At 35.6% G+C, this 13,824-nt stretch overlaps 2 protein-coding genes across 2 annotated transcripts; one reads left to right on the top strand and one right to left on the bottom strand.

Annotated features, from left to right (window-relative positions):
• Window positions 1–4,939, bottom strand: LOC123664729 (glucose dehydrogenase [FAD, quinone]-like). Its single transcript, XM_045599226.1, has 4 exons — window positions 4,685–4,939; window positions 3,005–3,162; window positions 1,406–1,520; window positions 1–1,317 (listed from the first exon to the last, which is right to left on the bottom strand). Exons 1-4 carry the CDS (start codon window positions 4,937–4,939, stop codon window positions 1–3), a joined length of 1,845 nt encoding a protein of 614 aa, XP_045455182.1.
• Window positions 4,940–7,648: 2,709 nt separating this feature from the next.
• LOC123664369 lies at window positions 7,649–13,690 on the top strand. Its single transcript, XM_045598913.1, has 3 exons — window positions 7,649–8,246; window positions 8,371–8,695; window positions 13,609–13,690. Exons 1-3 carry the CDS (start codon window positions 8,006–8,008, stop codon window positions 13,688–13,690), a joined length of 648 nt encoding a protein of 215 aa, XP_045454869.1. The 5' UTR covers window positions 7,649–8,005.
• Window positions 13,691–13,824: the final 134 nt, after the last annotated feature.

The raw sequence follows: 13,824 nt of genomic DNA, 5'->3' as shown, positions 1-13,824 counted from the left end.
CTACTTATGCTGCCAGCTCTTTAAAATAAAATCAGCACCTCTTTCTCCTATCATAATAGCTGGTGCGTTCGTATTTCCTCGCACAATAACAGGCATTATCGAAGCGTCAATAACTCTCAATCCAGAAACGCCATACACCCGTAAATTGTTGTCCACAACGGCCTTTTTATCCCACTTCGGACCCATTTTGCAAGTACCTACGTAATGAGATGTTGTTGTTGTATAAGATTTAGCTAAACAGATATGGTAATCGTCGGTACCCCAGACATAATCTTTACAAGCTGGCATTGGTTCTCGCACAAAATAGGACCCAGAAGACCTAAACGCTTCTGTCTTTTCAAAGGATAGCAGATATCGCATACTTTGTACTATAGGAATAAGATCACTTTCATCTCCGAAGTAATTTGGATAAACTATGGGGGGACCGTACGGATTAGAAACATTTAATAAAAGGTAACCTCTACTTTTAGGTGAAGTATAAGCTGTCCTCGGTATTACAGCGTTGTAAAATGATTTCGGAAATATTGGTAATCTACCAGCCGTTAATGGATCATCTAACGATTGTTTCCAGTCGTAAATTTCGCGGAATTGAGCTATGTCTGGAGCTGTTAAATTGGGATCAGATTTGTAAAACGCCATGATATTCGATACTCCAAAACTAGATAATGGACCACGTTTGATTTCCATTTCATCGTATTCTCGAAGAGCATTAAGCATTTCGAATTCGCTGATTGATGTCGCTATTTCATCAGATAAAGCTACAGCTACACCGCTGAACGTAACGTGGTCGTGTAGATTTTCTCCAACAGCTAAATCTTGAACCGCAGGTATTCCTAATTGTTCTAAATGATCCTTTGGTCCAATTCCTGACAACATTAACAATTTTGGTGAATGAAGACTTCCAGCGCTTACAATCACCTCTTTTTTAGCGAAAGCAGTAAAGTTTTGCCCATTATACGAATAAATTAAGCCATATACCTTTTTATTTTCATCAATGAGTATCTTCAGGGCCTCTGAATTTACTTTCACTGTTAAATTTTTCCTTTTGTGTCTAATTGGTTGTATGAAGGCTGTGTTTGTAGAAACTCTTTTTCCTGAGAACGCAGTTACTTGAGTCAGCGCTATACTTTCTTGATATAGTCCGTTAGGATCCCTTAAAGGAAATCCTTTCTCAATAAAAGCTTTCGTCATTATCACTGAAGGCTCATCGACATAAGTAAATCTAGATACGTTTTGCTCCCCCGTGACTCCATGATACCTATCCTCTAAGCGTTCGATATCTTTGTTGTTTTCGGACTTTTTAAAGAACGGCAATACCTATATGAATAAATAAATTTAAGTTAACTAATAGAATTTAAAAATTATTTTCACTATTTTCATTAACAAGTAAGCGTGTAATACTTACATCTTCGTAACTCCAGCCTTTATTGCCTAACTCCGCCCAGCTGTCGTAGTCTGCTTTATTTCCTCTCATGTATATCATTGTATTGATTGAACTCGAACCTCCCATCGTTTTACCGCTGAAATACCAAAATATACTTTATTTCTTGTTTAATTAAAGCATTTGTTGGCTTGATCGTTTAATACTAGTTTCTAAAGGTAACGTAAATTATTTTTATGCAAGTTATACGAGTATGTATCTATTATTTGACATCTAGCAGATGCTAATAATAATAATATATATAATGCCGACCAAAATAAAGGCAGTGATACAGACATAATATACATACTAGCTGACTCGGCAAACGTTGTCTTGCCGCTAAACGCTATTTAAAAATAGGCGTTGTTGGTAGAAGGGTGAAAATTTAGGGTTGTATGTATTTTTCAACGCCAAATCATAATGAAATAAAGAATAAATAACTTATCGAAAAATTAAAAAAAAATTAGGGGTGGACTACACTTAACATTTAGGGGGATGAAAAATAGATGTCGTTTGATTCTCAGACCTACTCAACATGCACACAAAATTTCATGAGAATCGGTCAAGCCGTTTCGAACGAGTTTAACTAGTTTAACTACAAACACCGCGACACGAGAATTTTATATATATAAAGATACATATGTACAGTAGATACATATTCAACACAATGACAGAATACACGATTATAAGTTGACTTCGATTAAATTAAAATAATTTACACACTTAAGCACACAAGATAATACTTTTTGAAGTACTTTTTAACCGACTTCCAAAACAGGAGGAGGTCCTCAATTCGTCTGTATTTTTTTTTGTATACCTCAGGACTTTTTACTGGGTGAACCGATTTTGATGATTCTTTATTTAATCGAAAGGTCGTACGTGTTATGTGGTCCCATTTACATTTTTAATTGAGATCCAACCAGTAATTTTCAAGTTATATTTAATAATAAGTATTTGCTCGACTATTTTTTCGTTGATCTATGTTTGTATTATACAACATAACTTTAAACTGGGAATACCGATTTTGATGATTCTTATTTTAATCGAACGCTGATGTTTGTAGTGTGGAACAATTTAAATTTGATTGAGATCTGATAACTGCTTTTGTAATTGAAGTCGTTTTTCTTTCATTTGCGAGCAAAACAATTATTAAACCAACAGATTAATATATAAATTATATAGATTTTGGCCACGTCTTATGGCAATAAGTAAAGCGTTAACAGAGAACCGTGGGATTCATTGTAAAGATTTCTATTTACTCGTAATGAAGAATTTTGCTGTTTAAGGTTTTCAGATGACCTTAGAACTTCACTTCGTGTATCAAAAAATTCAAATTGTTGAAAAGTTGTTCTCATTTTACTGTTGAAATTTGATTCTTTTAATATTTTTATTTTCAATATTTATTTTATTTTATTTTTTTAATATAGTGAATTCTGTCTTACATCATAATAACAATAAATAAATGTGGTAAATGAAATAATTATAATAATTTAGAATACATTTATAATGTCTAGCTAAATATGATTCGCTGTTAATTTCTAATACAAAAGAAAGTGTTTTTGTAAAGTATTTGTTTCTTAATACCTTACTATAGGACATCTTCCTCCTGGATATGCGAGACAGCTCTTCCCGTTAGGTTCAGCTGTGTAGGACCAAGCAATGTTAGACGTTGCTAGCACAGAGGACAGACCAGGGACAAGAGTCACGTCTGGTTGTTCTGGACCTGCTTCCAAAAGAAGTACCTGAAAATAGCATATTTTTTAAATCCTAGTTCTTTTACAGTTTCCTATAATTTTTTGTTTAAAAGTTTAGCATAATTATGTTACAATAAATTTAGACAGTTTTTCTAAATCCAAAATCTCCGAAATCTCAGGAATAAAATGAAATCAACTTTTGAATAACATGATTTATTTGAGTAGTTTGGTAGTGAAAGCACTTTAGTTCTTATTTATTTATTTTTAACTGGTTTTTTTTAGCTGTGCTCGCGACTTCGTCCGCGTGGAATTTAACAAAAAAGTTATTGTGCGGTTCGCATAGCTATAAAAAAAATGTAAAATAAAAGTAGCCCAAGTTACTCCTATTACATCAGCTGTCTGTCAGTGAAAATCCTGTCAAAGTTGATCCAGCCGTTTCAGAAATTAGCCGAAACAAACAGACAGACAGACAGACAGACAAAAATTGTAAAAAATGTTATTTAAGTATATGTACCGTGTATATATACATCGACGTGTATTTAGTAAAAAACGATTATTTTAATATTAAAAACTGACACTCCAATTTCATTTATTTGTATAGATGATATTTCCACAGATCTAGTAATAGCTTTTAGAAGTTTGTCAATGCGGTTTTATCGGTAAATTATCATGTATCAAGTATATACGTGTATTTTTAAAATGGTTTAGGTAGTATTTATATTTCGAATTGTAAATCTTACGTTGTAATTTATGACATAAAACCTAATTAATGACTTGGCAGAAAATCTAATAACTGGCGTACCTTGGGATCACATTTAGGTCCAATTCTTTTTTTAATTTTTGTAAATGATATTTATTATTTGCAGGACACAACTTCCGATAGCTTCATGTAACTTATAAAAGGTTAATTTATTTTATTGAATCATTAAACTCCCTTCTTTCAATTAGCTTCACACAATTATATAAGACTAGCTGGTACCCGTGACTTTGACTTTTTTTGACTGCGTAGGATTAGTAAGTACTATAGTAGCTTATTATAATCTCATTATCTATCTTTATACTAAAATTCATCAAAATTGGATCTGCGATATAAAAATCAATTTGTTACTACCAAATGTACATTAGAAATATATTAACAATTTTTATTGTATTTATGGTTCACTGTTTTGGCGATAATGGCTTACTCGTAAAAGATAGATATATGCTGTCGCGGACTTTTTTGTAGGACTGATTAAGATAAACATTATACACATATAAACTCCACCGCTTTTGCAGCGCACACCAGAATAGCTCGCAGAGGGCAGATTTTTTTCCGACTTACTCGACAATTATCGTTACATTTTGGACAATTCATACACTATATTTAAAAATAATAACCTATGTGTTATTCTAATGTATAAGCTATATTATCGTAAAGTTTCATTAAAATCCATTTGGTAGATTTTGTGTGAAAAAGGAACAAACATCCATACATCCATACATCCATACATCCATACATCCATACATCTACACATTACACATCTATCCATACAAACTTCCGCGTTTATAATATTAGTAGGATACGACTCACCTTCCAGTTAGGGTTTTCGGACAGTCTATTAGCAACCACACAACCCGCAGAACCAGCTCCAACTACTATGAAGTCGTACTCCTCGTTATCTCGAACCGGTTCAATAGACGGATAGTGTCTCTTTATTTTGTTTTCAAAAGAATCTCCAAATAGCTGAACTATTAGGTTCAAATAAATAAACCCAAATGAAGAACAAGCCGTGATCGACGAGTTCGTCGGGCAGACCGCAGTTAGATTAACAGGCTGCCAAATCATTTTGGAGCTGAAAAATAAATACAAATCTTTATACGTATGTCTTTCACAAGTAATACAATTTCTTAAACAAGCAAACTAGCTTTATCAGTAAAAAATGTTTTGAATATAAAAAAGTATTCTAACCAGAAAACTATACATAGCCGGGTGTTTCACACATTTTCGGCTTAAAACCAAAAAAAAAACTCAATTATGATGTAATTTTTTTACAAATATTATAAATAATTGTAACATAGCCTGACTATACCTTAGTATTATCTAATGCGTGATCACGCCAGGCTTTGTCCAAATACTACTCAAGTTTCTTTGTAAATTTTTCCATTTACCAACACCTTCGCGTATTTATACTTGAAATAATAATGATTAATTTAAATTACAAAAATTTATATATATATATTTTTTTTCGTTTTTATTACCAAAACCAGCGAAGCGTTGAAACTTAACATACAGTAACATAACATGGGTATAATGTGTAGTTTAAACAATAACCGTAATATAGTTTAACTGAGGTAGGGCACAGCAGGAATTTTCTGCTCAAAATATGGAGCAGCCCGACTTGGGTAGTTCCTCAACCTTACAAAAGATCACAGCAAAATAATACTGTTTTCAAGCAGTATTGTGTTCCTGTTGGTGAGTAAGGTGACCAGAGCTCCTGGGGGGATTGGGGATTGGGTCGGCAACGCGCTTGCGATGCTTCTGGTGTTGCAGGCGTCTATAAGCTACGGTAATCGCTTACCATCAGGTGAGCCGTACGCTTGTTTGCCGACCTAGTGACATAAAAGAAAAAAATGTGATAGTAATAATAACAATATTCTTTATTGTACACACTAGACCATTTAAAAATACAAAGGAAAATAGTACATACGAGCATACGACTATTTGAAAGCATTTCAACCTTACAAAAGGTGATTGTGAGATAATACTGCTATCAGTGGTGTTGTGATCTTGGGATGAATAAGTCAGCTAAAGCTCCTGGGGATGAACTTTGTGGAAAATGTCGGGAGTAGAGTCGCCATCGCGCTGCAATACTCTTGGCGTCGAAAGTCTCCAAAGAATGGGGTAATGCCTACCATCAGGTGGATCGCTCACTTGTTCAAAGTTCCATAACGAGTAAGTTTTGTTAGTGTGTTTAGTATTAGACACGACTTAGGTAATAATGAAATAATTTTTGTAACGATAAATGAAGTAATTATATTTATTTATTGGTTTCTGTTAGGACGTAATACAAATAACGGCTACCGCCTAAACCACCTAACTGCCTTAATATAGTGATTGTCAATAATCACACTTGTTTGCCAACCTAGTGACATAAAAAAAAGGTAATGTCTACCGAGACATTAGAAATTTAAATTAACTTAATATTTTGATTATTTCGACTAAGTTAAGGTTGCACATAGCACTTGGTATACGGTCACCAACCCGCCTGCCCAGCGTGGTGACTATGGGCAAAACACATGAGTTCACGTTATTTTTGGCGTAAACTTGTGGAGGCCTATGTCCAGCAGTGGACTGTATAGGCTGTAATGATAGCACTTGGTATAATACCTAAGTTTGTAATGTACCCAATGCTAATACCAATAGTTATAAATTTTTATATTATTGTCTGATTTTTTTGCTGCCTTAACTTTATTTTATTATTGTCGAGTTTTTATTTATTTATTTATTTGTATTTTTATTTTTGTAATTGACATTATTTTGACTTTCGTTAAGTGTGTATATCACCTTATGACAAAAAAAATAAATGTTTTCATTTAATTTCAATGGTGAATATTTCAAGAAAGAATAATCTATATAAAGCTAAACAAGAGTAGTTAATTACCAGTGTGCACAGATATAATTATAAATCTAGCAATCGCCAATTTTATGGTACTGATATTTAAGGGGAGGTGTTTCAGTTATTCCTGCAAAACACGTTTCTAGTTATTCATTTTTGAAATAGTAAACAGTGAAATTGTAATCTAATAAATTTAATTAATATTGTTTAGGGTATACTTTAGGGATTATATCCGATGGAAACATGATTTGATAAATTTGGCTCGATAGAATAAATTCACAAAGTTACCTCTTTTCGGGTCATATTATGTTCTATTTTCGGTTTTATTTTTAAAATAACTGATTTAATATTATGAGTTACTTACCTAAATAAAGGTCATATATAACTGGAGGTATTACACCCGATGTTTTTTTTTTTTAATAAATTTATTAATTTTTTATCAATTTTTCAAGTGATTTTCGATCCGCGAGGGGCGCTCGCATTGTCCAGCGGGACGTTACCGAGGTAGGACGTGTGTCGATTTTTTGCGCGCGAGTCACTTCTGTTGCGTAAAGCATATTTTCATATTATAATAATTTTGAATAATAGAACTAATAATATTAGTAGGTTAAGTTAATCATTAAGGTTAGTAGTTACTTAGGTTAGTTCTGTAAATATTAAGTACAATAAGAATATATTTTTTGTGATTGTTCTGTGAAAATGGGAAATAAAAAAAATAAAAAAATCAAACATTCACGTTTGAAGAAGAAAAATATAGCGAACAAAATATATTTAGTTTCATTTCTCGTATTTTTAATATTAGTGCGGATTCAATATCCGTACCTACTGACCACAGTCTAACTTTATCAGTAGGTTCAAAAAGAAGAATAATAAATACATTATACGTACGGACGCGGAGTACGAAGAATTTCGCACACCGACTCCCCATATTTTGTCTTTGTCCTCGCATATAAACATATTTAATAATATATTCAATTTTAAAAATAATAAATTCAATTTTTCTGTTCGGGATCAATGCAATTGTGTCCAACGTAGCTTCAAAAGCACGAAGTTTGGTCGAAAATGTGAACACAAATAAGGTAGAGTGCTTCAACAGCGTAATAGCAAAATTTACTGGAGGCAAAAGAATAAATTTTGCTTTAAAAGGTGGCTACCAAGGAAGGTGTGCAGCCGCCGTTGTTTCGTTTAACACGAAAGCTGCAGTATCAACAATCCAAACTGCTTTAACAGGTAACACTTCTGGAGGTAAAGCAAAAGAAATTGAAGAACGACGTGCAAAAAAACGAAAATTAAATATGGAAAACCCAGTAAAGAAACGAAGAGTGCTAAAAGATTTAAACAATGGGCTAAACGACTATGGTTCAACCTGTTCAGCGCCTGATATGTCGCCAAAAGAATACGAAACAGCAAAGAAAGAATTTCTAAAAAATTTAGAAACTGTTACATCTGACAAACACAAGGTAGAAAGATCTACGATACTGCAGAGAGACAGCGGTGAGTGGCTTGAAATCAGAAAAAGCCTAGTAACTGCTTCAAGTGCTGTGTGGCTACTGCACGTTCTGCACTGCACACTGCAAGTTCACGTTATTTTTGGCGTCAACTTGTGGAGGCCTATGTCCAGCAGTGGACTGTATAGGCTGTAATGATTGAACTGCTTCAAACTTAGGCCTTATATGCAAAAGAAAAGTAACCTCAAGTACAGCTCCTCTCGTAAAAAACTTACTTTACAGAAAAAATTTGGCCCATGTCATGACTGTTGCACACGGAGTCGAGCATGAGCAACAAGCTTTGCAGCAATTACAACAGCAGGAAGGTGTTATCATTGCACCCTGTGGTTTATTTATTGACAAAGATTACCCTTTTATAGGGGCAACGCCTGACGGCTTAATTGGACATGATACTATTGTCGAAGTCAAGTGTCCAATTGCAGCATATAAAAAAGGACTTTCTACTGCAATAGAAGAAAACAAGATACAAATTTTAAAGTATAATAAAAATACTAAAATAACCACAATTAATAAAAAATTTAACTGGTATCACCAAATATAAGGTCAGTTGTACGTATCAGAACGACGAAAGTGTCTTTTGGCCATATGGGCAGGCGGGAATGAAAAATATACACACAATTGATAGAAAAGGATGATGTATTTTGGAATACTAATATGAAACATAAATTATTAACATTTTATATAAATTGCTTACTGCGTGCAATAATAGACTGTAGAAATGCAAGAGGTATGCCCATTAGAGACATATCAACTCAAAAGGAAAATGAAAAGTTTGCCATAGATCCCCCTAATCCTAACTCTGATAACCCTGATGATTCTTCACCGGGACTCGCCTTATTGATAAACGGTAGCACTCAAAAGACAAGCATAAGGCGCACAAAAATCACAGCGCTAGCGCAAGAGCAGGAGGGCGACTCGACCTATCGTTTGTTGCGGTTAAAAAACAAAGAGATCGCACTCTTCGAATGGGGAGAGACGTCCGCCTTCGCGCAGTCCAGCTTGTGGCTACAGCGGATGAGCGAGATCCCCGGGGGAATCCCCGGAAGAATCAGTGTTGATTCGATGAGAGTCGGCTATGATAGAGGCGACGTATCAGATAGGTACGGTTGCCTAATGGCCTCCAAGAACAGTGAGGTCATTGTCTACGAAGACAGGGGGGAGGACCTTGGTTACTTAAGACCAAAATCAAAATCACCTTCACCCTCTGCATCGCCGGCTCTCGGGGAAGCCGCACCGAGCGACTCGGAGCGCCTACAACTAAAGGTCGAGGCCCAGAAGGTGGAACAACGTAGGGCAACGGCCGCACCCAAATCTAAGCCGAGCTCGATGTCATTGGCGACATTTATCCAGGCAACCATCTCCCCGAAGCAAAGTAAGCTTCCCCATCACCCCTCTCCCAAAAAGGCTGGACAGGGAGAGCGACTATCGGAGGCGCTGAGCAGGTTCACCAAAGACAATAGTCCGAGGCAACCAGCGGCGTCACCGGCCGCTCGAACTAGGGCCGATATGGGACAAGTATCACCACCGAGACTTCGACCGGCGTCCACACCGCTTCAACACGCGGAAAATGCCCTAATCGAGTTCCTGGCCATTATTAAGGCAAACCGCGAGGTAAGCTTGGCCACCTGCAAAAAGATCATGCAGGCCTACCAGTACGATCACCAAAGATTACTGGAGGTGGAACTCGAAGAAGCCGAAGCAGCCATATACAACAGTGATACCCGACAAATACTCAAGGGCAAGATGTCGGGTAGGTATATGGCCGCATATAACATCACAGCAGGCTTCGTGAGCGCGGTCGAGTCTGAGGGTAATGACGAGGAATCACAAACCTTTGAAACACCCGAAGGGGACCCGGTGGTGGTAGTGGCGAGATGCACGAAAGTAATGCTGGGCGACCGGATGCTACGGATGGCAAAAACCATCACGGGCGACCGGGCCGAAGCCGGCTTACCGTACGTGACCTGGGAACTACCATCACTGGAGTGGATAAACGGGGTACCAGGATGCGGCAAGACAACCCGAATAGTCAGGGACTTCGATGGGGACACGGAAGTCGTGATTACGACCACAGTCGAGGCGGCTAAAGATCTAAAAGAAAAACTGGTGCACCGCTATGGCAACAAGGTCAAGCAAAGGGTACGTACTATGGCCTCCGTTCTGGTAAATGGCTTCCGTGAGGGTTTAAAAATCAACCGCCTAACGGTGGACGAAGCCCTCATGAACCATTTCGGAGCCATAGTAATGGCCGCCCGACTATCGGGAGCTGAGAAGGTAGTCCTCATCGGAGACATAAACCAACTGCCGTACATCGACAGGGATAACCTGTTCGAAATGCGGTATTGTAGACCAACCCTTATAACGACTATTTCGTGCGAGTTGTCGTGCACGCATCGTAACCCCAAAGATGTCGCCTTTGCCATCAGTGAGGTTTACAAGTCCGTGTACAGCTCAAGCACAAAGATCCGATCTTTGCGAGTGGAGAGTCTCACAGGCGCGCGCATTCCTGTAGGAAGGGACCGAACCCTGTACCTGGTATTTACGCAAGAGGAGAAGAGATTGCTGACTGACCAGGGATACGGGTCCGGTGAGGGATCGCGCGTCTTAACCATTCATGAGGCGCAGGGCCAGACCTATGAGGACGTCATCGTCCTCCAGACAAATACAAGGAGGCTCAAGATCCACGACAGCGTTTCGCACGCTGTAGTCGCGGTGACTAGACACACCAACACCTGTGTCTATTACACCGACGACCGTGACGACGCAATTGGTCGCTTTGTGGCGAGGGCAGCGGAGATGACGGACAAGAAAATCCTTGAGCATAGTCTCGAGATGGCCATTCACCATAGAGATGCTGCCGTCATTGAGAATGTGCTCAAAATGTTGAAAAATGTAGAGGTGTGAAGACATTATTGTATTGTAAGTATAAATTATGCGTAGATAAAAGTGTAAAGTAAGTAATATAAATAATAAAATTGAATGTAATAGTATAGGAATAGGATAATGCAATTGTAATGATAAGGCTTTATATATTTACTTAATAAGATAGGATTAGTCATATAATATATTAATAAAAAAAAATTTAAAAAAAAAAAATTAAATTTAAATGGACAAAACGATTCCTAACCACAAAAAAAAAAGTACTTAACTACTAACAATAACATAGGTTAAGTGTACATTGTAAGTAGCAAATAAGTGTACATATATTGTAGTTAGAAAATAAGTGTACATATATTTTAGTTAGCAAATAAGTGTAAATATAATAAAAATAATTAGTATATAAGAATATAAAATAAGCAATATGTAGAATAGTCTTGGTCAGTGGACTCGCGTCGACTTTTAGAAATTTGAAATTTTAAGACTAGTTATTAAGGCTTCTAGATTCTAAGTTGCGGTGAAGTACCGATGCATGTTAAAAAAAAAAAAAATAATAACAATATATGGAATAACAAAAGCACGGGCATAATAAGCCTGTGGATATATCACATAACTAAAAAAAAAAAAAAAAAAAAAAAAAAAACCCTGATGATTCAATGGCGGCACAAAGCACACGCCAATTAAAATTAAATGAGTTTTAGAATAATTTTGACACTAGTTTAAACTAAGCAACGCTACATGTCAAACCTTACACTCGTATACAGCTAAAAATGAATAATTTAAATTATATTTTTAACCGACTTCCAAAAAAGGAAGAGGTTCTCAATTCGGCTGCAATGTATGTGACTTCAGAACTTTTGACTGGGTGTACCGATTTCGACAATTTTTTTTTAATCGAAAGGTGGTGTATGTCATTTGGTCCCATTTAAATTTATTTGAGATCTAACAACTACTTTTCGAGTTATATCTAATAATGCGTTTTTACTTGACGCTTTTTTCGTCGACCTACGTTGTATTATACTGCATAATTTTTCACTGCTACCCTAGTTTGGTACCATGATAAGAAAACCAGGATCTGATGATGAGATCCTAGAGAAATCGAAGGAAACTCTCGAAAATCCGTATAACTTTTTATTGGGTGTACCAATTTTGATAATTTTTAATTTAATCGAAAGCTGATGTTTATCATGTAGTCACATATAAATTTTGTCGAGATCTGATAACTACTTTTTGAGTAATCTTTGATAACGTGTAGTTACTTCACTATTTTTTCGTCGATCTACTTTGTATTACTCGTCGATGTAATTGAAGTCGGTTTTTTTTTCGTTTGCGAGCAAATACAATTATTTTTTATTTTAAGTAAATACAATTACAAAATTCAAAAGTCAGTCTGTCTGTTATATTTTTACGCCTATGCCGATGAAGTAATTTTAAAATTTATCAGCATCGGAGAACTAATTTAATTACAGACTATTTTATTGAGATGATAGATAATAAAATTTTAAGTTTAAAATGTAATTTGTTTCATTTGATACCCTTTATTCTATTTATATCAAACAGTGTTTAAAATAAATAACCCTAAAATCCTTTACTTTTTTCATTTATTTACGAAACTAGATATTATTTATCACTACTATAAAAAAATGATCATAATAAATGCTTTTCTATTTTAAAGCCAAATAAAATTATCCTACTGCCTATGCCTACTGCTTAATTCTGCACTGTGTCACTGACGGCGGGGTCACGTTTGCAATGCGAGTTCACTGCCGCAGTGTCCGCGCGAAGTATTATTACGCGCGGCCGGCTTAGCGCTAAATGCCTACTTTTGCAGGAATACCTAGCCTTAAATGAAATAAGTAGATATCAACATTAATATTATTACATGCCCGACAAGCTCTAAAAAGTAGAATATTCTGTCGATAGTTTGTGCCTCAGAAGGGAATATTAAACGGCTTGTAAATTAAGCGAAGCTCGTGACGGTTATCAGAATATTTTATTTTATTTTATTATTTTTAGGAAAACTTACAGCTAGATTGTCTAGAGTCAGATAGTCTAGATTGTTGATTAACTTAATAACTTAAAATTGTGCATATTGTTACCTATTTGAATTTAAATGTTTTAGTATAAATTTTCAAAATTCATATAATACAGCTTTAAACGTAACTTAGAAATAACATATAATGCATTTGGATTTAGAATCTTACATAATAAAAGAACTTTAATGAAGAGATGTCGATTGACTGCTACGTGTAAATGTACTAATGGTTTGGTTTTCTTTGTTTTGTTGTTGTATAGATTAATTAATGTTGTACAACTTTCTTCAATATTTGTACGTATTTTAGATGCCTGATGATGATCCAATAAAGGATCGAAACGTCGCATGAATTTGCAATTAGTGGTTTGATTGGAACCTTATGTCCACTTTCCTGCGAACCGTCAAAGAATACTAAATTTAGCCTAAGAATATAAAACTAAACTTCATTAAAAAAACCTTTAGTAACAATTTGTTTTAGTTGTCTAGGTGATGTACAAAATAGGTCAACATCGAACTGCATAGAAACGGCATTGAAAAACCTACTCGCTCGCATCAGGTAGTTATTCTGCCTATAAGCCTTAGCTTTAGGTATATAAAGTGTGGCTGGTCATTTACAAGAATATGGAACACGTAAACCAACAGCATGCAAAAGTGCGGAACAATCGATCGAACCATTAGCGATCTTAATCAAATA

Source organism: Melitaea cinxia, chromosome 22, assembly GCF_905220565.1.
Source record: "Melitaea cinxia chromosome 22, ilMelCinx1.1, whole genome shotgun sequence".
In the NCBI taxonomy this organism is placed as follows: Eukaryota; Metazoa; Arthropoda; class Insecta; order Lepidoptera; family Nymphalidae; genus Melitaea; species Melitaea cinxia.
This window is presented reverse-complemented; position numbering and strand designations above follow the sequence as displayed.